Consider the following 24,343-nt stretch of genomic DNA (forward strand, 5'->3'; position numbering starts at 1 on the left):
TTTCGTTTTCTCCTCATAGGGTAATTACCAGATTGGAAATCACTGAACTAAGGACATAGAGATCAGTCATGATCACACTTTAGTACTAATTAGTCTGTCATACTCTTGACACATTGCTTAAGTTACAACTTTTGGTCATAATTATTGGAAGGAATGGTTGATAATAATGACTTAATTAGTAATAATTATTATCTATGGTTTGAAATATAAATAGACGAAAATCATAATACCGACACAGTCCTTTAGCTCTTGACCATGCATATGTAATCTGTGATCCTGTGCAGACCTGTAGTCACAAGAAACAGGTACACTTGCACAATTTTCCAAAGCTGCTTCCACAATATTCTATTTCGGGTTTGGTACTTGCTTTTTAAATTGTTCTTAATGCAAAAGTAAGCAGAAGGAAACCATGTACTGATTAGAGAGATTTTGTTAAAAAAAGTATTTCTCCTTAGGATCAGATTAACGATACATCAAAATCGTTCACACCTGTCGTTTACAAACCTCCAGAAATGGAGATAATCTTTATTCTCACAGACAATCTGTTTCTATTTGAGCTTTTTTGAGACCACTAAAAGCAAACGAAGGACTTTGTATCCCTCTTAGCAAAGAACTGTCGACAAGAATATAAGAATATGGTCAAGATGATGCGCCACTTCTCTTTCACCTGTCCACAAGAAACTGCTACATTTGTGTTTGGGGCTGGGACCCTTGTGCAACTGCCTCCACCACCAATTCGTTGACCTGTAAAAACAATTACATACATCAGCTGACAGAAAAAATCTTTTCACAAAGACTGTTGATGAAAGTAATTGTTTACATGACCAGTTTCGTACCATTTTCAAATATGAGACAGAAAGAAGTGTGTTGTAAATCTCATGAATATGATGTTAGACAACATAATCATTAAAATAATTACCAGCCACATAGAATAATGTTACTGAATTTTAATCAAGCAATGGAACTAGCTGGCTCTAGATGTCAATATAGTGCAATGAATGATTTACAAATAGTGAAGGAGCTTTAGAATAGAATATAGCTTTCATGAACAACTGGGGTGAATGGAATGGAGAGGAAGCGGATGGGAAATACACTCCTGGAAATTGAAACAAGAACACCGTGAATTCATTGTCCCAGGAAGGGGAAACTTTATTGACACATTCCTGGGGTCAGATACATCACATGATCACACTGACAGAACCACAGGCACATAGACACAGGCAACAGAGCATGCACAATGTCGGCACTAGTACAGTGTATATCCACATTTCGCAGCAATGCAGGCTGCTATTCTCCCATGGAGACGATCGTAGAGATGCTGGATGTAGTCCTGTGGAACGGCTTGCCATGCCATTTCCACCTGGCGCCTCAGTTGGACCAGCGTTCGTGCTGGACGTGCAGACCGCGTGAGACGACGCTTCATCCAGTCCCAAACATGCTCAATGGGGGACAGATCCGGAGATCTTGCTGGCCAGGGTAGTTGACTTACACCTTCTAGAGCACGTTGGGTGGCACGGGATACATGCGGACGTGCATTGTCCTGTTGGAACAGCAAGTTCCCTTGCCGGTCTAGGAATGGTAGAACGATGGGTTCGATGACGGTTTGGATGTACCGTGCACTATTCAGTGTCCCCTTGACGATCACCAGTGGTGTACGGCCAGTGTAGGAGATCGCTCCCCACACCATGATGCCGGGTGTTGGCCCTGTGTGCCTCGGTCGTATGCAGTCCTGATTGTGGCGCTCACCTGCACGGCGCCAAACACGCATACGACCATCATTGGCACCAAGGCAGAAGCGACTCTCATCGCTGAAGACGACACGTCTCCATTCGTCCCTCCATTCACGCCTGTCGCGACACCACTGGAGGCGGGCTGCACGATGTTGGGGCGTGAGCGGAAGACGGCCTAACGGTGTGCGGGACCGTAGCCCAGCTTCATGGAGACGGTTGCGAATGGTCCTCGCCGATACCCCAGGAGCAACAGTGTCCCTAATTTGCTGGGAAGTGGCGGTGCGGTCCCCTACGGCACTGCGTAGGATCCTACGGTCTTGGCGTGCATCCGTGCGTCGCTGCGGTCCGGTCCCAGGTCGACGGGCACGTGCACCTTCCGCCGACCACTGGTGACAACATCGATGTACTGTGGAGACCTCACGCCCCACGTGTTGAGCAATTCGGCGGTACGTCCACCCGGCCTCCCGCATGCCCACTATACGCCCTCGCTCAAAGTCCGTCAACTGCACATACGGTTCACGTCCACGCTGTCGCAGCATGCTACCAGTGTTAAAGACTGCGATGGAGCTCCGTATGCCACGGCAAACTGGCTGACACTGTCGGCGGCGGTGCACAAATGCCGCGCAGCTACCGCCATTCGACGGCCAACACCGCGGTTCCTGGTGTGTCCGCTGTGCCGTGCGTGTGATCATTGCTTGTACAGCCCTCTCGCAGTGTCCGGAGCAAGTATGGTGGGTCTGACACACCAGTGTCAATGTGTTCTTTTTTCCATTTCCATGAGTGTAGATAGGAAGGAAATAAATCTTCCAGCCACACAGGCCATTGCGTCTATACAATGGCGAGAGTTTAAACAGCCGATGAAGAAATACAAACATTTTAGGTTAGGTTTTACCGTGACTGTTATTGTCATTAAATGGAACACAAGTTTACTGTTACCAGTCACTGTTTATTCATCTCCACGCCGTGTTTCAAAGGTTTAAACCTCCATCATCAGGTGGATTTACATTTGTTGGTAGGACAGTGTGAGTATGTTGTGTTACCATTTTTTGGAGGAACGTGTGGCACAGTCTAGTGGGAGAAACAAAACCCTATTTCAGAACATGATTTTAGGTTTCTTTTGACAAAAAACTAAGTGTACATCTAACAGTAAAGATAAAATAAGTAAAATAGAGTACCTCCAGTGGTCACAGGAAAACTATCACGTGCAAGTATCATATAGCAGAAGAGAAACATTATCACAAAGCACAAAGAATATACAACATCACAACATCATTACAGAATAAATTTTAAAGGATTTTGGGGATCTTATTTTTCAGGTGATGAATAAATACGTTGGAATAAATATCTGATGTGGTATATAAATCCGATTTGCCAAGTTAACATAGCTTGAACTTCATATCGATTTATATAATCAGGTCACATGTTACAACCTTTAAATACAACAATTATGTTGGCTACAGTGGTAAAATTATACACAAATAACAATTCTGATCAGGAATCACAGATAGAAATTAAAGGCTGGATGTAGAGCAAGAGGAAGACAAAGAGAAAGTGTGTGTGTGTGTGTGTGTGTGTGTGTGTGTGTGTGTGTGTGTGTGTGTGTGTGTGTGAGAGAGAGAGAGAGAGAGAGAGAGAGAGAGAGGATGGAAGGAATGATTGGATGAGAGCAAACTTTCCAAAGCTGAGGTTCATAGGATTATGCCTGTTACATGTAATAAATATTGGGTAAAATATTCCGGAGGTAAAATAGTCTCCCATCCGGATCTCCGGACGGGGACTACTCAAGAGGACGTCATTATCAGAAGAAAGAAAACTGGCGTTCTACGGATTGGAGCGTGGAATGTCAGATCCCTTAATTTGGCAGGTAGGTTAGAAAATTTAAAAAGGGAAATGGATAGGTTAAAGTTAGATATAGTGGGAATTAGTGAAGTTCGGTGGCAGGAGGAACAAGACTTTTGGACAGGTGATTACAGGGTTATAAATACAAAATCAAATAGGGGTAATGCAGGAGTAGGTTTAATAATGAATAAGAAAATAGGAGTGTGGGTTAGCTACTACAAACAGCATAGTGAACACATTATTGTGGCCAAGACAGACACAAAGCCCATGCCTACTACAGTAGTACAAGTTTATATGCCAACTAGCTCTGCAGATGATGAAGAAATAGATGAAACGTATGACGAGATAAAAGAAATTATTCAGGTAGTGAAGGGAGACGAAAATTTAATAGTCATAGGTGACTGGAATTCGTCAGTAGGAAAAGGGAGAGAAGGAAACATAGTAGGTGAATATGGATTGGGGGGAAGAAATGAAAGAGGAAGCAACCTTGTAGAATTTTGCACAGAGCATAACTTAATCATAGCTAACACTTGATTCAAGAATCATAAAAGAAGGTTGTATACCTGGAAGAATCCTGGTGATACTAAAAGGTATCAGATAGATTATATAATGGTAAGACAGAGATTTAGGAACCAGGTTTTAAACTCTAAGACATTTCCAGGGGCAGATGTGGATTCTGACCACAATCTATTGGTTATGAACTGCAGATTGAAACTTAAGAAACAGCAAAAAGGTGGGAATCTAAGGAGATGGGACCTGGATAAACTGAAAGAACCAGAGGTTGTAGAGAGTTTCAGGGAGAGCATAAGGGAACAATTGACAGGAATGGGGGAAAGAAATACAGTAGAAGAAGAAAGGGTAGCTTTGAGGGATGAAGTAGTAAAGGCAGCAGAAGATCAAATAGGTAAAAAGACGAGGGCTAGTAGAAATCCTTGGGTAACAGAAGAGATACTGAATTTAATTGATGAAACGAGAAAATATAAAAATGCAGTAAATGAAGCAGGCAAAAAGGAATACAAACGTATCAAAAATGAGATCGACAGGAAGTGCAAAATGGCTAAGCAGGGATGGCTGGAGGACAAATGTAAGGATGTAGAGGCTTGTCTCACTAGGGGTAAGATATATACTGCCTCCAGGAAACTTAAAGAGACCTTTGGAGAGAAGAGAACCACTTGTATGAATATCAAGAGCTCAAATGGCAACCCAGTTCTAAGCAAAGAAGGGAAGGCAGAAAGGTGGAAGGAGTATATAGAGGGTTTATACAAGGGCGATGTACTTGAGGAGAATATTATGGAAATGGAAGAGGATGTAGATGAAGACGAAATGGGAGATAAGATACTGCGTGAAGAGTTTGACAGAGCACTGAAAGACCTGAGTCAAAACAAGGCCCCGGGAGTAGACAACATTCCATTAGAACTACTGATGGCCTTGGGAGAGCCAGTCATGACAAAACTCTACCATCTGGTGAGCAAGATGTATGAAACAGGCGAAATACCTTCAGACTTCAAGAAGAATATAATAATTCCAATCCCAAAGAAAGCAGGTGTTGACAGATGTGAAAATTACCGAACTATCAGTTTAATAAGTCACAGCTGCAAAATACTAACGCGAATTCTTTACAGACGAATGGAAAAACTGGTAGAAGCGGACCTTGGGGAAGATCAGTTTGGATTCCGTAGAAATGTTGGAACACGTGAGGCAATACTAACCTTACGACTTACCTTAGAAGAAAGATTGAGAAAAGGCAAACCTACGTTTCTAGCATTTGTAGACTTAGAGAAAGCTTTTGACAATGTTAACTGGAATACTTTCTTTCAAATTTTGAAGGTGGCAGGTATAAAATACAGGGAGCGAAAGGCTATTTACAATTTGTACAGAAATCAGATGGCAGTTATAAGAGTCGAGGGGCATGAAAGGGAAGCAGTGGTTGGGAAAGGAGTGAGACAGGGTTGTAGCCTATCCCCGATGTTATTCAATCCGTATATTGAGCAAGCAGTAAAGGAAACAAAAGAAAAATTCAAGTAGGTATTAAAATTCATGGAGAAGAAGTAAAAACTTTGAGGTTCGCCGATGACATTGTAATTCTGTCAGAGACAGCAAAGGACTTGGAAGAGCAGTTGAACGGAATGGACAGTGCCTTGAAAGGAGGATATAAGATGAACATCAACAAAAGCAAAACGAGGATAATGGAATGTAGTCAAATTAAATTGGGTGATGCTGAGGGAATTAGATTAGGAAATGAGACACTTAAAGTAGTAAAATAGTTTTGCTATTTAGGGAGTAAAATGACTGATGATGGTCGAAGTAGAGAGGATATAAAATGTAGACTGGCAATGGCAAGGAAATCGTTTCTGAAGAAGAGAAATTTGTTAACATCGAGTATAGATTTAAGTGTCAGGAAGTCGTTTCTGAAAGTATTTGTATGGAGTGTAGCCATGTATGGAAGTGAAACATGGACGATAACTAGTTTGGAGAAGAAGAGAATAGAAGCTTTCGAAATGTGGTGCTACAGTGAATTCTGAAGATAAGGTGGGTAGATCACGTAACTAATGAGGAGGTATTGAATAGGATTGGGTAGAAGAGAAGTTTGTGGCACAACTTGACTAGAAGAAGGGATTGGTTGGTAGGGCATGTTTTGAGGCATCAAGGGATCACAAATTTAGCATTGGAGGGTAAAAATCCTAGAGGGAGACCAAGAGATGAATACACTAAGCAGATGCAGAAGGATGTAGGTTGCAGTAGGTACTGGGAGATGAAGAAGCTTGCACAGGATAGAGTAGCATGGAGAGCTGCATCAAACCAGTCTCAGGACTGAAGACCACAACTACAACAACATGTAATAACTACCTAAAGGTTGGTTAATGCTTTAAAATATGCATATGGATGTACAGTTTGTGCCATTAGTTGATGTACATATAGTTTCAAGCTGTTTCAAGCTGTTTGTGTGATGATATATTTGTAAATGAGGTGAATCCCTTGTACATTTGGGGGATGTCGTCGTAACATAACTAAGTATTTATGGTAAATATTAAGGTGTGTGTGTTTTTGTGTGCATGTGTTTGTTTGTGTGTACGTGCATTGCAAATTTAATTACATAGGCAGATGCTGAAAACAGAGATGGTACTAATGTAAATACTGTCATTTTTGTCATTTAAGATGGATTCAGGTTCTTTTCTTTGGTGTTTGTATATCTGAAGTGTTTCAAGGATATCTGGTTTTTGCCTTTAGGTTGGCTGTGTAGGATGCTGATACTTGGTAACATGGAGTTTTGTTTCAGCATCCTACACATCCAACCTAAAGTTTATCCAGTAGTTCCATTTCAATTATATAAATACCGTTTCTCATAGATATTTGACTGGCTATACTAGCACTGTCAGTTGTACAACAGAGATTATTACATTTATATACCTTATGTAGTGTATAATTGTACCCTTCTGTACATTAAGGGTCATCTGTCAGTTTTGTGCAATGCTGCTAAGTTTTCATGATCGAGCTACACTACCTGGCAAATAATATGAAGCACCCAAAGACATGGTCGAATGTCAGTGTAACTTCATACATGCACACACGTTTGATGGCTGTGTAAATGATTGGAGTTGCATTTCTCTGTGGCTGGTGTGAAAGGCCGCCAGGGAGCATTAGTGCTGTAAGTGTTTAACACTGTTACCAGATCTATAGAATATATAAGGGGAGTGAACAGTGTCAGATGTTGAATGTTGTTCACTGTAGAGGACACGGAGATGACGTGTACACCTGTGAGATAGCATTATCGGCATCTGACAGAGTTTGAAAGAGGTCTTGCTGTGTGTCTCCGTTTGGATCGCTGTTTAAATCGTGCAATATAGAGATTTGTACGTCATTCAGACGAGACAGTGGCCTGATGTAGGACGGTATGAGAACATCAGGACACACATGCTTGTTGTCAAGCTTCCAGTGAACCACTTCTGACCACCACTTGAGGGCACGACCATATTGTGCCCCAAGCACATCGATGCCCCTTCATGTCTGCCGCTGCCATCCATACAACTTTCTGTGCAAACACGCACCATGGGCCGATGAATAGCAAAAGCCAGACTAGGGAACCAGCATTCCCTGCATAGGCTGCTGTTATCATCACATCACAAATGGCTGCATCTGGAGCGGTGTACAGTGATAAATCATAGGTGCTACCCAGGATGACTATCGTTGGTGAGTATGGTGGCGACCTAGGGAGAGTTCGCATGCTTCCAATGTTTTCGAGACAGTGGTGTTATTCCTGGCACCATGTTGTAGGGTGACAACTGGTAGTGAATGGGGGAACTGGCTGGCACAATGGTATGCCACATACATCCTCCATCCTCACATGTTGTCCCTCGTGGGACAGTACCATGGAACCATTTTTCAAAAAACAGTGCTCGTCCCCACATGCCACATGTCTCTATGACTGTCTGTTTGCAATTGAGGTACTCCCATCGCTAGCAGGATGCCCAGATCTGTCCCCAATAGAAGATGTGCAGGAACTGCTCAGACAATCACTCCATCCCAGGGCGAGTATCCAGGGTATCAAGGACCAGCTACAGCAGCTGCAGGCCAGCTTGCCTCAAGAGAGGATACAATGGCTGTATGACGCCCTTCCCAACTGAGTCAGTGTGTCCATCCATGTCAGAGGGTATGCAGTATCATACTGATAAGTAGGCTCATGCTGCTAAGTTCTTTGTAAGTCTGACTCGGTTTTATAACCACTGAAACAGCATTACATATGCTCTCAGTCTGTGAAATTTCTTTTCATTTCCCGCTCCCCTTCTGAGTGCTTCAGCGTTTTTGTGAGGGGGTGTATATATTACTACAGTTTCTGTTGTAAACCTTTACGACAGATGAACAGGGCACCTTATATGCAAATGAAAGTATCTGTTACGTCATTCATATCATCATCAACACTGTAATTATAGTCAGCGGTTTGACTTACATGACTCAGTATGAGCCTCCTCTACAATCTTCTGTACATTTCAAGCACCAGCTGTATGTATCCGTGCAGCTCCTGTTTAATTCCTAACGCCCTTGCCCACCTTTTTTTAAGCCATCGTCTCAGTCTTTACTTCTTTCCTGGAATCCAGCAGATCTACCACACGTTCACCTGGCTACATCTTCCGTTCGTTTCTATTTAATTTTCATTACAGTCATAATTTCTGTTCTCTGAACATTTTTTTTGTTTTGCTGTCTCTGGCAGTAACTCACTGAGAAATTGACACTTGTTTGAAAGGTTTTCTTATTAAACATCCATGTTTCACCACATATCTCAGATATATAGAAAACTTTCCTTTGAAAATCGTATTAAGTTTTCAAAATGAACTCCAGACAATTTTTTCAATCTGTTCATTTATTTCAATTCCATACAGTGGTTGTCTTCAAATCACTTAAATATTAACACTGAATAGCAGACTATATGTTTTCATTGCCAATTTGCGCAATTTTTATTTTGCCTGTACATTACTTTAATCGAATTGTAGTTGCAGAAGAGATCTGAACACACTGGAAAATTTTATATTCATTCCATAATAGTAAGGCATAGATGTTGAAATCGTATTTCAAACTATAAGACGTTTCTAGGGGCAGATGTGGAATCTGCACATAATTCATTGGTTATGAACTCCAGATTAAAACTTAGGAAATTACCAAAAAGTAGGAAGTCAAGGACATGAGAGCTGAATAAACAGAATGAGCCAGAGGTTGCCGAGGCTTTCAAAGCAAGCATTAGATAACAACTGATTGAAACAAAAGAAAGAAATACAGTAGATGACGAAATATTGGCATTGAGAGCTGTAATAGTGAAGCAGCATAGGATAAAATAGGTAGGAAAAAAGCAATTCCTAGAAGAACACACTGGAATCACAAGAGGTGCTGAATTTAATTTATGAAAGGAGAAAACATAAAAATACAATAAATGAAGCAAGCAGAAAGGAACATAGCCACCTAAGAAATCAAATTAAACGAAAATGCAAACTGGGTAAGCAGGAATGGCTAGACAATAAATGCAAGGCTGTAGAAGCATACAGGATTGGGCAAAGCACATATGTTACCTACAGAAAAATTAGAGGGACTTCTGTAGGAAAGACAAGAACTTGTATGAATATCAGGAGCTCGAAAGGCAAGGAAGTGCTAAGCAAAGAAGGGATAGCTGAAAGATAAGAGGAGTGTATAGGGGGGACTACACAAGGGAAATGAACTTAAAGGCAAAGGGAAGAGCAAATTGATGAAGACAACACACTGAGATATGATGCTGCAAAAAGAATTTAACGGTACTCCGAAAGGTCCCTGAAATGGACCACATTTCATCAGAAATATTGACATTCTAAGAATAACAAGCCATTACAGAAATATTCCACATGGTGTGCAAGATGTATGATCCAGGTGATATGCCCACAGTCTCAAGAAGAATGTAATAATTTCAATCCCAAAGAAAATCAATTGCTGACAGTTCTGAATAATACATAACGATCAGCTTAATCACTCATGATTGCAAAATATTAAGATGAGATGTTTATAGAGGAACAGAAAAACACGTAAAAGCTGACCTCCGTGATCAGTTTGTGTTCTGGAGAAATGCAGAAACATGTATGGCAATACAGAAACCTACGACTTACCTTAGAACATGGGTTGAGGAAAGGGAAATCCACGATTTTAGCACTTACACACTTACAGAAAGCTTTTGACAATGTTGACTGTAAAATACGAAAAAGCAAAAATACGAGTTTTCCTTTTATCTAACAGTTGGTACAAAATTACTTCACACAGAGCATTCACCCCATCATCATGTTCCCTAGGAGTTGGGCTGCAACTCCACCAGAGCCGATTTATCGAGGGATGTAGAGAGATTTTGGGCTTATCAACACTTTGCAATTTGCGAGGGACAATTGTGTGCCACCAATGACTGATTCTACAGCCACTTCAGCCTCCATCTAAAAATTTATGACAGTTAGATAGAACTGCGACCTCAACTTGATATGAGGGATAATACTGCCACTATATGGAAATTCTTAAGTAGATTTATATTCGGATTTCTAGTGCACTTCGCACAAATTTTGAAAACTCATAAAGTTAAACAAAATTATTAAAAACAGCAAAATTGCACTAAAAACATGATTTTATTAAAAGATCAGTAAACAATAACAAAAAATAGCCATCACATGTACATGTATAAAATTACCAGTTTTATTGATAATCATCATACTTCATAATTTTGGCCTATATTTTCTAGAATTTTTTGAATATTTTCTTATTTTAAAGTTTTTTCACGATTTCCTTCGAAAATGTCGTCTAATGGCCAATTGTCCTCTATAGCTTTTCAAAAATTTCAAGGAATAGTCGTGAAAATTCAAGCAAAAACATAAAAAATGCATTTCAAGATAATAAGTTCCAAACTGAAAATTCTATGTCAAGAAATTCATTGTAATTACCTTGTTTCTCTCTTCCTTTGTATCTCAGATTAATATTTTTATTTTCAAAAACTAAAAACCTCATTAACTTTTAGTTTCAAAATTTCTTTGACAAAATAATATAAAATTCATTGCTGAGATCCATAGAAATTCTTCCTCTATATTCTGTATTTAGGTAATCTCATCCATTAATGTTACATAAAACATCATTGAGTTTCTTAAACAGTTTCATAATACTGGAACACATTCGTTCAACAAATTTTCTATCTCACTTTTCAGCTGAAATGGACATTAATGTTTTTAGCGCACTTTTTAACTCAAATGGAGAGTGAAATTAAACAAACTAAATTAACCCTTTTAAAACATTTTTCAAAATATTCTCTCTTTTTGCAAACTTTTTCACCACTTTATCGAGCATTGTCGTATTTTTTTTGAACATTTAACATCTGATTAACCAACTGCTGGACAACACAAATGGACAGGAGTGATAAAAAATGTGGCATCAGGTGTAAATGAGGGTAAATGAAGTAAATAGCTGTAAATGAATTAAAAGGAAGTTAAATGAATGAAAAATAAAGGGAAAAGAATAAAAATGTGGGTAAATGAACATAAATGGCTCCTCCACTCAGATAAAAAAAATTGACGACACAATGAGCTACTACACACAATACAAAAAATGAACAACAACATATGGAAAACAAAAACTGGACAACAAAAAAATCGATGACATCAAATGCACATCACAACATCATGTACAATCAATAGGACAGCAAAAATAGACAAAAAATGATTAACAAATGGAGATCAAAAAGTTATGCACCATAAAACAAACAGCAAAAAAGGGTAACAAAAATAATAACCATCAAAAGGACAACAAAAATTAACACCAAAAATTCATGTGCCATCAAATGGACAATTATTAAAATACAAAGATAAATAGAGGTAAAAGAATAAAAATGGATGTAAATGAAGGAAAATAAATACAAAATTGAAGTAAATGAATAGAAACCTGAGGTAAGTGAGAAAGAATTTTGGTAACTGAATGAAAAATTAAGCAAATGAAACAAAACAGAAGGGGAAAAATGAAAGTTGAGGTAAATAAACGAAATATTGAGGTAACGAAGATAAATGAACATAATTAAATACAATATTCATGTATAAGAACAGAAAATTTAGCACCAGAACGTAAGGCAAATGACATAACTAAATGAAAGCTTAAGAAAAACATTGGTAAATCAAGGGAAATTAATGAAAATGTATGATTATATGATAGCGGAACAAACACTGGTAGCAGTTACTTCTGTAAAATATCTGGGGGTATGCGTGCGGAACGATTTGAAGTGGAATGATCATATAAAATTAATTGTTGGTAAGGCGGGTACCAGGTTGAGATTCATTGGGAGAGTGCTTAGAAAATGTAGTCCATCAACAAGGGAGGTGGCTTACAAAACACTCGTTCGACCTATACTTGAGTATTGCTCATCAGTGTGGGATCCGTACCAGATCGGTCTGACGGAGGAGATAGAGAAGATCCAAAGAAGAGCGGCGCGTTTCGTCACAGGGTTATTTGGTAACCGTGATAGCGTTACGGAGATGTTTAATAAACTCAAGTGGCAGACTCTGCAAGAGAGGCGCTCTGCATCGTGGTGTAGCTTGCTCGCCAGGTTTCGAGAGGGTGCGTTTCTGGATGAGGTATCGAATATATTGCTTCCCCCTACTTATACCTCCCAAGGAGATCACGAATGTAAAATTAGAGAGATTAGAGCGCGCACGGAGGCTTTCAGACAATCGTTCTTCCCGCAAACCATACGCGACTGGAACAGGAAAGGGAGGTAATGACAGTGGCACGTAAAGTGCCCTCTGCCACACACCGTTGGGTGGCTTGCGGAGTATCAATGTAGATGTAGATGTAGATGTAAATGACGGTAATTTAATAACATGCATATACAAGAAAGGTAAATGATGGTAAAGAAACGTAAATAAATGCAAAATAGGGATAAATAACATAAATGAATGAACATTCAAGTTAAATGTGGTTAAATGAGTGAAAAATTAAGGTAAATGTTGGTAAATGAACCAGAAATTCAAGTAAACAATGCTAAAAAATGTAAATGAATAAAAAATTATGCCAAGGAAGGAAGATGTTACAAAACTCAGGGTAATTAATGAAAACTTGTGGTAAATAAATAAAAAATTGAGGTTAATACATGGGTAATTGAGGATGAAAAGCAGAAGTAAATCATGGTAAAAAAGATAAATTACAGTAAATGATTGTAAATTAATGTAAAATCAATGTAAATGATAGTAAATGAATGTAAATAAATGAAAAATTAAGATAAATGATGGTAAACCAAAGTAAGTGAATAAAAAAGGAAGGTCAATGAATACAAATTTGAGATAAATGACTAAGAAATTGAGGTAAATGAGTAATAAGTTGATGTAAGTGAATTACAAATTGATATAGAGGAATTAATAACTTAGGCAGATGAATAAAAAATAAAAACTACATGTATAAAAGGTTAATAAATAAAAATTAAGATAGATGAATGAAAAATGATGCTAAGGTACTGTAAATAAATGTTTCCTTCAGACAATAAAAATTGATACTAATAATAATAGGTTTTTTGACAACACAAAGCAGACTATAAAAATCTACTAAATATAATGTGGTTAATCAAATGAAAGAATATAAGAACAAGTTAGACAAAATATGAGCGGTCTGTAATATATGTGTAAAAAGGGTCAACTTAACAGATATTATTCAAAGAAAATCTATAATGAAGGTGACATACACAGTTCTTTGGATGGTATTGGACAGGTATACAAATTGTGCTAAATGAGAGCTAAAAAGCTATAACAGAATGTGAGAAAAATTTTGGTAAAAACAGACCAGTTGGTAAGAAATGCTTAAGCTATGATTGTGTTTGTAGATATTATTTTTCAAAATTTGGTAACAAGCAGAATAAATTGAACAATATTGACACTGACAATAATAATGAGAACAGACTTAAAAAGACATACCAAACGTTATTGACAATGAGCTAAACAACAAGAAACTAATAACAACAACAATGAAAGTTCGAAAATTTGTTCGTTGTGTAAGCATATAAAAAATCTAGAACCTTTTGTAAAAAAATCAGGGAATGATACATCAGTTAGTGGAGAATGTAGAAAGATAAGATCATCAAATATGACTAAATAAAAGTATATTATAAAATTTACACCTCTCCAGATTGGATAGATTGAAAGGAAACGAAAAATCATCTATATTGACTGATGGAGCAAGTTCACATTCTCATAATTTTATCATCTAAGAAAAGTTGCAAATTAATTATGGTAAAGGAAGATGAATAATGAATGAATATAAATTAATGAGAAATTATGTTAAACAGATGAAACTAAACGAAATTAACTGGAAATAGAAGTAAATCATAGAAAAATAAATACAAATTAATGAAAAATGATGATAAGTGAAGGTAAATGAACATAAATTAATGAGAAATGATGGCAAATGAAGATGAATAAATGTTAATGAAAGAACAAGGAAGGTAAATGAAGGTAAATAAAGGTACATCTACAAAAAGGAATATAAATTAACGATAAATCATGATAAGTGACTATATATATATATATATATATATATATATATATATATATATATGTGTGTGTGTGTGTGTGTGTGTGTGTGTGTGTGTGTGTGTGTGTGTGTGTGTGTGTGAGTGTGTGTGTGAATGAAGGTAAATGGTAGTAAATCAAAATAAGTCAATAAAGAATAACCATCAATAAAAAATCAAGGTACAGTAATTGTTGTTGTTGCGGTCTTCAGTCCTGAGACTGGTTTGATGCAGCTCTCCATGCTACTCTATCCTGTGCAAGCTTCTTCATCTCCCAGTACTTACGGCAACCTATGTCCTTCTGAATCTGCTTAGTATATTCCTCTCTTGGTCATCCTCTACGATTTTTACCCTCCACGCTGCCCTCCAGTACTAAATTGGTGATCCCTTGATGCCTCAGAACACGTCCTAGCAACCGATCCCTTCTTCTAGTCAAGTTGTGCCACAAACTCCGCTTCTCCCCAATTTTATTCAATACCTCCTCATTTGTTATGTGATCTACCCATCTAATCTTCAGCATTATTCTGTAACACAACATTTCGAAAGCTTCTATTCTCTTCTTGTCTAAACTGTTTATCGTTTTTGTTTCACTTCCGTACATGGCTACACTCCATACAAATACTTTCAGAAACGACTTCCTGACACTTAAATCTATACTCGATGTTAACAAATTTCTCTTCAAAGAAACGCTTTTCTTGCCATCGTCAGTCTACATTTTATATCCTCCCTGCTTCGACCATCATCAGTTATTTTGCTCCCCAAACAGCAAAACTCATTTACTACTTTAAGCGTCTCATTTCATAATCTAATTCCCTCAGCATCACCCGACTTAATTCGACTACATTTCATTATCCTCGTTTTGCTTTTGTTGATGTTCATCTTATATCCTCCTTTCAAGACACTGTCTATTCCATTCAACTGCTCTTCCAAGTCCTTTGACGTCTCTGACAGAATTGCAATGTCATCGGCAAACCTCAAAGTTTTTATTTCTTCTCCATGGATTTTAATACCTACTTGAATTTTTCTTTTGTTTCCTTTACTGCTTCCTCAATATACAGATTGAATAACATCAGGGACAGGCTACAACCCTGTCTCACTCCCTTCCCAACTGCTGCTTCCTTTTCATTTCCCTCGACTCTTATAACTGCCATCTGATTTCTGTACAAATTGTAAATAGCCTTTCGCTCCCTGTATTTTATTCCTGCCACCTTCAAAATTTGAAAGAAAGTATTCCAGTTAACATTGTCAAAAGCTTTCTCTAAGTCTACAAATGCTAGAAACGTAGGTTTGCCTTTTCTCAATCTTTCTTCTAAGGTAAGTCGTAAGGTTAGTATTGCCTCACGTGTTCCAACATTTCTACGGAATCCAAACTGATCTTCCCCAAGGTCCGCTTCTACCAGTTTTTCCATTCGTCTGTAAAGAATTCGCGTTAGTATTTTGCAGCTGTGACTTATTAAACTGATAGTTCGGTAATTTTCACATCTGTCAACACCTGCTTTCTTTGGGATTGGAATTATTATATTCTTCTTGAAGTCTGAAGGTATTTCGCCTGTTTCATACATCTTGCTCACCAGATGGTAGAGTTTTGTCATGACTGGCTCTCCCAAGGCCATCAGTAGTTCTAATGGAATGTTGTCTACTCCCGGGGCCTTGTTTTGACTCAGGTCTTTCAGTGCTCTGTCAAACTCTTCACGCAGTATCTTATCTCCCATTTCGTCTTCATCTACATCCTCTTCCATTTCCATAATATTCTCCTCAAGTACATCGCCCTTGTATAAACCCTCTATATACTCCTTCCACCTTTCTGCCTTCCCTTCTTTGCTTAGAACTGGGTTGCCATCTGAGCTCTTGATATTCATACAAGTGGTTCTCTTCTCTCCAAAGGTCTCTTTAAGTTTCCTGGAGGCAGTATCTATCTTACCCCTAGTGAGACAAGCCTCTACATCCTTACATTTGTCCTCTAGCCATCCCTGCTTAGACATTTTGCACTTCCTGTCGATCTCATTTTAGAGATGTTTGTATTCCTTTTTGCCTGCTTCACTTGCTGCATTTTTGTATTTTCTCCTTTCATCAATTAAATTCAGTATCTCTTCTGTTACCCAAGGATTTCTACTACCCTCGTCTTTTTACCTATTTGATCCTCTGCTGCCTTCACTACTTCATCCCTCAAAGCTACCCTTTCTTCTTCTACTGTATTTCTTTCCCCCATTCCTGTCAATTGTTCCCTTATGCTCTCCCTGAAACTCTCGACAACCTCTGGTTTAATCAGTTTGTCCAGATCCCATCTCCTGAAATTCCCACCTTTTTGCAGTTTCTTCAGTTTTGATCTACAGTTCATAACCAATAGATTGTGGTCAGAGTCCACATCTGCCCCTGTAAATGTCTTACAATTTAATACCTGGTTCCTACATCTCTGTCTTACTATTATATTATCTATCTGATACCTTCTAATATTTTCAGGATTCTTCCATGTGTACATCCTTCTTTTATGATTCTTGAAGCAAGTGTTATCTATGATTAAGTCATGCTCTGTGCAAAATTCTACCAGACGGCTTCCTCTTTCATTTTTTTCCCTCAATCCACATTCACCTACTATGTTTCCTTCTCTCCCTTTTCCTACTCTCGAATTCCAGTCACCCATGACTATTTAATTTTCGTCTCCCTTCACTACCTGAATAATTTCTTTTATCTCATCATACATTTCATCAATTTCTTCATCATCTGCAGAGCTAGTTGGCATATAAACTTGTATTATTGTAGTAGGTGTGGGCTTTGTGTCTGTCTTGGCCACAATAATGCGTTCACTATGCTGTTTGTAGTAGCTTATCTGCACTCCTATTTTCCTATTTATTATTAAAGCTACTCCTGCATTACCCCTATTTGATTTAGTTTTTATAATCCTGTATTCACCTGACCACAAGTCTTGTTCCTCCTGCCACCGAACTTCACTAATTCCCACTATATCTAACTTTAACCTATCCATTTCCCTTTTTAACTTTTCTAACCTACGTGCCCGATTAAGGGATCTGACATTCCACGCTCCGATCCGTAGAACGCCAGTTTTCTTTCTCCTGATAACGATGTCCTCTTGAGTATTCCCCATCCGGAGATCCGAATGGGGGACTATTTTACCTCCAGAATATTTTATCCAGGAGGATGCCATCATCATTTAACCATACAGTAAAGCTGCATGCCCTCGAGAAAGATTATGGCTTTAGTTTCCCCTTGCTTTCAGTCGTTAACAGTACCAGCACAGCAAGGCCGTCTTGGTTAAGGTTACAAGGCCAGATCAGTCAATCATCCAGACTGTTGCCCCTGCAACTACTGAAAAGGCTGCTGCCCCTCTTCAGGAACAACACGTATGTCTGGCCTCTCAACAGATACCCCTCTGTTGTGGTTGCACCTACGGTACGGCCATCTGTATTGCAGAGGTATGCAAGCCTCCCCACCAACGGCAGGGTCCATGGTTCATGGGAGGTAAAGCAATTAAATAAAGGAAAATAATGTAAATCTGTAATTTTTAAGGTAAATGAAAGTGAATAATTAAAAAAGCAGTTAAGTAATGATAAGTGAATATAAATGAGTGAAAAATGAATGTAAATAAATGAATCCATTTTTTAGTGTAATTTTGCTCTAAAAAGGAACCAGAAAACTTCAAACAATGGAAAACAAATATTCACAAAATACATGGTACAATTTAGTTGATAATTATTATTCCTAATGAATTCAGATACATTTAGCATATTTGTTAGTGCAGCTTTGACACAGTAAATTTAATAGAAAAACTCTTATTGTTAATACTTTTTGTTCAAGATTATAATTTTTTTATATTTTATCTAATTTTCGTTTGTTTTCATATCCTATGGCTATTTCCTTTTTGTAATTCATATTCAAAATATTTTGTATCCGATATTAAACACTACTAGTTAAAAAAATTTTAAAATTTCTCAGCTTCTTTTTTTATCATAAGAGAAAGTAAGTATAATTCAATAACAAATGTAGATGAGTTTTCATTTCCTTTTAATGGCTCCAAAGTGAATGAGTTTTAATTTTTCTGATTTTTGATGAAAAAACTGAACTCTACAAAATGTCTTACACTCATTGTCATTGCTTTATATTCATTCATCTTCAGTTTTCATTGTTTGACATACATTTTTCATTGATTTATGTTCATTATGATGACTTACCTACATTCTTTACTTATTTGTTTTTGGAATGTATTTTGGTAATTGTAATATAAACTCTTTTATTTCTTGATACAATTTCAGGGGGTAAATATTTAGCGACTGAAATAAGACACACAGAAGCCAAAATATGAACTATTTAGGACATTTTTCTGTTCAAAAAGGGAACCAAATATCTTTGAGCCATGTAACTAAATGTTTTTGATAATCATTTATATTCATAAATTCAAGTATGTCTTTGGGTTTCCATTAATTTATATTCAGTTTCCTTCATTTATATCATTACTCATTGTTTTATTTTTAATTTTCTTTAATTTACATTTGTTAATCTTCATTTACCGTCATTAATTTACAAACTTTCTTAGATGATAAAAATAGCGAATGTAATCCTGATACACTAAAAAATATAAATCAGTTTTCATTACCTTTTAATCTCTCCAGTCTAAAGACATAAATTTCATAAAATATTTATATTTATTTATATTTGATGATCTTAACTTTCTACATGCTCCACAAATTGATATAGCTTTCCATGATTTTTTCCAAAAGGTTCTTAATTCTTTTAAAACTACACACTGAATATATTTTATAACTTTTATTAGTGTTGTTAATTTCTTATCATTTAGTTCATTGTATATAACATTTAGTATGTCTTTTCAGTCTATTTTTACTATTTTTGTAAGTGTCATTGTTGTTCAAATTATTCTGTGAGTTACTAAAAGTTTAAAAACAATATCTACAAAAAACCATTGTTTAAAAATGTCATGCAAACTGACTTCAGTTTTCCAAACTTTTTCACATGTTCTATTATACTTTTTTTCATCTCATATTTAGTACAATTTTTAATACCTGTCCAATGTCATCCAAAGAACTCTGTATGTCATCTATCATTAGTGCTTTTGTTCGAATAATGTCTATTAAGGTGACCCTTATTTATACATATTTCACAGGCTGATCTTATTTTGTCTAACTTCCTCTCATATTCATTCATTTGGTTCAACAACTTGCATTTAGTACATTTTTTGTCTACTGTGTGTTTTCCCAATATTTGTCCATTTAATATATATATATATAATACAAAAAGTATTATTATTATTATTATCTGGAAAAAACAGGTGTTACTTTGGTTTTTCATTCACCTACCAAATTGTTTTAATTGTTTAATTTCAGTTACATCAATTATTTATTCATTTAGCTCAATTTATTATTCATTAACTCAATTATAATTTATTTTCCTTTTTTCCTACATATTTAAATCATCTACATCAGTTTTCCATTCATGTACCTTAACTCACAATTATCTCAGTTATTTATTCACTTACTTCAAAATTATGTTCATTTACCTTTCAATCTTATTCATTTGCATCAATTTACCATCAGCTATCTTAAATTGTCGTTCATTTATGTTTATTTATCATCATTTATCTCGATTTTTCGTTTATTTACTACCATTTACCCCAATTTTTCATTTATTTACCATCATTTACCCCAATATTTCATTCTGAATTTTTCATTTATTTACAACCATTTTTTATTTATTTACCTCAATGACTAATTACTTTACCTCAATTTTATAAATATGAGTTACCTTTATTTTTCATTCATTTACATTTATTAACTATCATTCACCTTTTTTGTTCCTTTTCATTAATTCACCTTCAATTACCTTAATTTTTCATTAATTTACATTCATTTACCATCATTTACCTTAACATTTCATTCATTTAATATCATTTACCTTAATATCCCAGTCTCCATTTTCTATTCTGATACACAAATTCTTTATTCATTTATGTTCATGTACTTCTATTTTTCGTTTATTTGCTACAATTTTTCATTTGTCCCCCTTCTTTTTCTTTCATTTACTTCATTTTTCAACTATTTACCACAATTCTTTACTCTTATTTTATTTTCCTTCATTCACATCAACTTTTATCATGGAAGTATAAATTTACAAACGCCTTCAGTCACAACTTTTAGTGTTGTATTAAGTACACAATGCGTTTAGGACCCTGTGTGTCTGTCATTAGGTGTAATTTGTTTTAAAACATACTTTATTTTTTTCTCTTGAATGAGGTGATATGCATATCCCTGTAATTAAAAGGTTTGGTGTTAGGCTATGAATTTCGTAAGTCAAACAGGGAAAATATGTATGAAATAGTGGAAAAGATTAACAGTGTAAACTTACTACATAATCTAATAAAAGCGTTTTTAACGTTTCAGCACCAGCATAGATTCTTTTCTCCATCGTTTTCGTACACATCACTTTATTTAAGAAGCAGATTTGCAGACACATGTTTGTAAACACTTCACAGATGTTTTTCTACATGGTTTAATCAAAGATCAGTTTATTAGTTGTGCTAAAGTTATGATTATTAAACAATTGACATATGCAGGAAACAAATTTAGAATAGGTCTTTAAAATTAGTTAAATAACTGTGGTTTGCGAGATCTGTTTGTTCATTTAAGAAAGAGTCTGTATTTTTTATTTTGTGAATGTATATCTCCAGTTGTTCTAAAAATTTTGGTGTCTTACCACCGGCTTAAATAGGTAGTGCTATCAAATGGTTTTCTAGAATGTTGATGAAATGTTTCGTTTTCGACTCATGTTGTGCAAAGACTGATTTTTCTAAGTGGTTGAGCCCGAAAGCATTAACATGTTCTTGAAAACGGGTTTTGAAGTTTCTGCCTCTTTTCACTACATAGTAAGCAGATTGACTTGGGCACAATACTTTGTACACTCCACTGTTGGTGTATGTTTGCATATTTGATTTTATGTTATGGGCGAGTAAGTTTCCTAACTTATTATTAGTTAAGAATGCGACTGTTACATTTGTTTATTTGAAGAGGTTAGCGATATTTGTGATGTGGGACCCACTTATGGTTTCCGGCAAATATTTTCACTTCTTTCACAGTGTGAGCATTCGTTGTCTTACTTTTGTGTATTTGTCTGACTAAAGTGTTAATTGTTTTGGCTGTATAGCCACTGTGTATGACAATCCTCTTTCTTGTATCTATTTCATTCTTCAGTGTGTTTTCTTCCAAATCAAGAGAGTGTACTCTGCATAGCATGAACCTAAATGCAGCATGTTTCTGTGTGGTGGGATGGCATGACGAGTTGTCCAGTGTTATGTCTGCATATGTGCATTTTCAGCGTAAACTGGACTTACGTTTTTGTTGGTGGTTGGTAATTTCAAGATCCAGGAAATTTATGCTTTTGTTGTCCTCATGATGTATTGTGGATTTTAGGGTTTTATGGAAAGAGCTGAATGCTGCTAGTAGTTCTTCAATCTCATCTTTTGTTCCATTAAAGAACTTACTTGCCAGATGATTGAGAAATATGTCTGCCAGAAAACTTGATCTGCTACTGCCCATGGCAGGACCCTCTTTCCATTGGTTCTTTAATGAAAAGAATATATTCAAAAGGAAAATAATATATTACTGCAGAAATGTTCACAATACCTGGCTGTGTATGATGACTGTAGGCGTTTGTTAATCCACACTTCCAGTGTATTGAGTACAGTCACATTTCAAGTTGCAAAACATGTATAAAATTAATTTTTTATCATTTACCTTCATTTACGTTTGTTCACATTTGTTATCCATTTTTTGCTATGCTTTTGATGATACATGGTATTTGTTGCCCATTTTTTTATTGTTTGTTTCAGTGTTATTTATGGTTGTCCAGAATTTATTGTGTATTTGATGATCCATGATATTTTGTTTTTCATTTATTGTTGTTTACTTGATAGTGAATGATTTTTGGTGTTCATTTTTTGTTTGTTTACTAACTCACTTTGCTGTCCATTTTTTGTTATTGAGAGAAAAAGCCATTTACATTCAGACACCATTTTTTATTCGTAGTCCTTCATTTTTCATTCATATAGCTTCATTTTTAATGCATTTACTGTTGTTTACTTCATTTACCTTCATTTACATCTGTTGACAATTTTTTTTATTATTCACCTCCGATTTTGTTGTTCAGCACTTGGTAAATGTTTGAAAAAATATGACAATGCTTGAAAAAGTTTGGAAAAAGGGTGAATATTCTTAAAAATGCATGGATAACGTTTAATTTGGTTCGTTTACCCATTATACTAGAAATAGTAATGTAACATCCAGAAAGCCATATGAAGATGTACCTGAAAAGGTTCGAAAAAACCGATTCATGGAATAGTAAATAACTATTCAAAAAGTGACTGGTTGTAGGTTTATGTATTTACATTCATTTACTTTTGTTGTCCATTTGAGTTCAAAAGTGAGGTAGAAACTTTAATGTCCATTTCAGCTGAGAAGTGAACTAATAAATTTGTCATCCATTTGTTTTACATACTGTTACTGGATGTGAATACCTAAATACGTTTTGTTTTTACCATGTGGCTAGGGCCTCCTGTCGGGTAGACCATTCGCCTGGTGCAAGTCTTCCGAGTTGACGCCACTTTGGCGACTTGCATGTCAATGGGGATAAAATGACGATGATAAGGACAACACAGCACCCAGTCCCTGAGCAGTGAAAATCTTTGACTCAGCTGGGAATCGAACCCGGGCCATTAGGTGTGATATTGTGTCATGCTGACCACTCAGCTACTAAGGGTGGACAATACGATATATTGAGAAAAAGTTTGTACAGGTCTTAATAATGAATCTAAAATTATTTGCCACACAAATATTTGCAATTGATAAGTGGATGGGATTTTCAGTTTTTTTGAAAATGGAAATATTAAACAGAGATACAAAGTTAAAAGAAGGTGATTATAATTAATTTCATTATACTGGATTTTTAGTTTGAAAATATTGTTCTTGAAACATTTTTGGACATTTTTGCTTCAAATTTTACCACTTTTATAGAAATCTTTGGAAAATGAAAGGGGAATGATCGGACCTTAGAAAAAGTTTTCCATCAAGTGATGAACAACTTGAAAAATAGTGGAAATATTCAAAAAAATTATGAACAAATCCGAGAAATGATGAAATATGATTAAAATTAACAAAAAATGAGTAGTTTTAATTATGCACATGTAATGTCCAATTTTTGTTATTACTTTCTGAAGTTTTGATAATGTCTCGTTCTCTGGTGTTATTTTGCTGTGTTTTGACCTATTTTTGTGGCATTTAGTCAAATTATACGATTTATTAAACTTTGTGAAAAGTACACTACAAAGTGCAATATATATGAACTTCCTTAACTTCAGGCCAAGCATCACTTTGAAGCATTGCATTCAGATTCAGTGACGAGCTTGCTTTCAGCTTTGACCACAGTTTCAACAAATTACCTTCTGTAGTACTGCTTGCCTTTTCTGATAATGGCATTACAGTCACAGTAAATCTTGACGATTGCATTTGTCTCATTTACATGATTATTTGAATCTTACTTCAGGCTCTTTTATCAGACATTGCAAGTTTTTACTATGATAATAATAAATTGCTTGTCAAATGTTTTCTTTAACAGGAGAAACCGAATTAATTGTGATTCTTGTTTCATTTAATGGTCCTACTTCATTATTTTGAAGGGGTTAATCAACAATTTCATATATGGGGTCCAGTTTCCACACCAACTTTGAATT

General features: G+C 36.2%; 1 protein-coding gene across 1 annotated transcript in view; it reads right to left on the minus strand.

Moving 5' to 3' along the window:
- Positions 1-492: 492 nt before the first annotated feature.
- The window catches only part of LOC124777419 (farnesol dehydrogenase-like), a 102,298-nt gene continuing 78,447 nt past the window's right edge, over positions 493-24,343 (minus strand). The window contains exon 6 of the mRNA XM_047252815.1: positions 493-744. Coding sequence (XP_047108771.1) covers positions 685-744 — 60 coding nt within the window. The 3' untranslated portion in view covers positions 493-684. The remainder of the gene's footprint in view (positions 745-24,343) is intronic.

Source organism: Schistocerca piceifrons, chromosome 2, assembly GCF_021461385.2.
Source record: "Schistocerca piceifrons isolate TAMUIC-IGC-003096 chromosome 2, iqSchPice1.1, whole genome shotgun sequence".
NCBI classification, from domain to species: Eukaryota; Metazoa; Arthropoda; class Insecta; order Orthoptera; family Acrididae; genus Schistocerca; species Schistocerca piceifrons.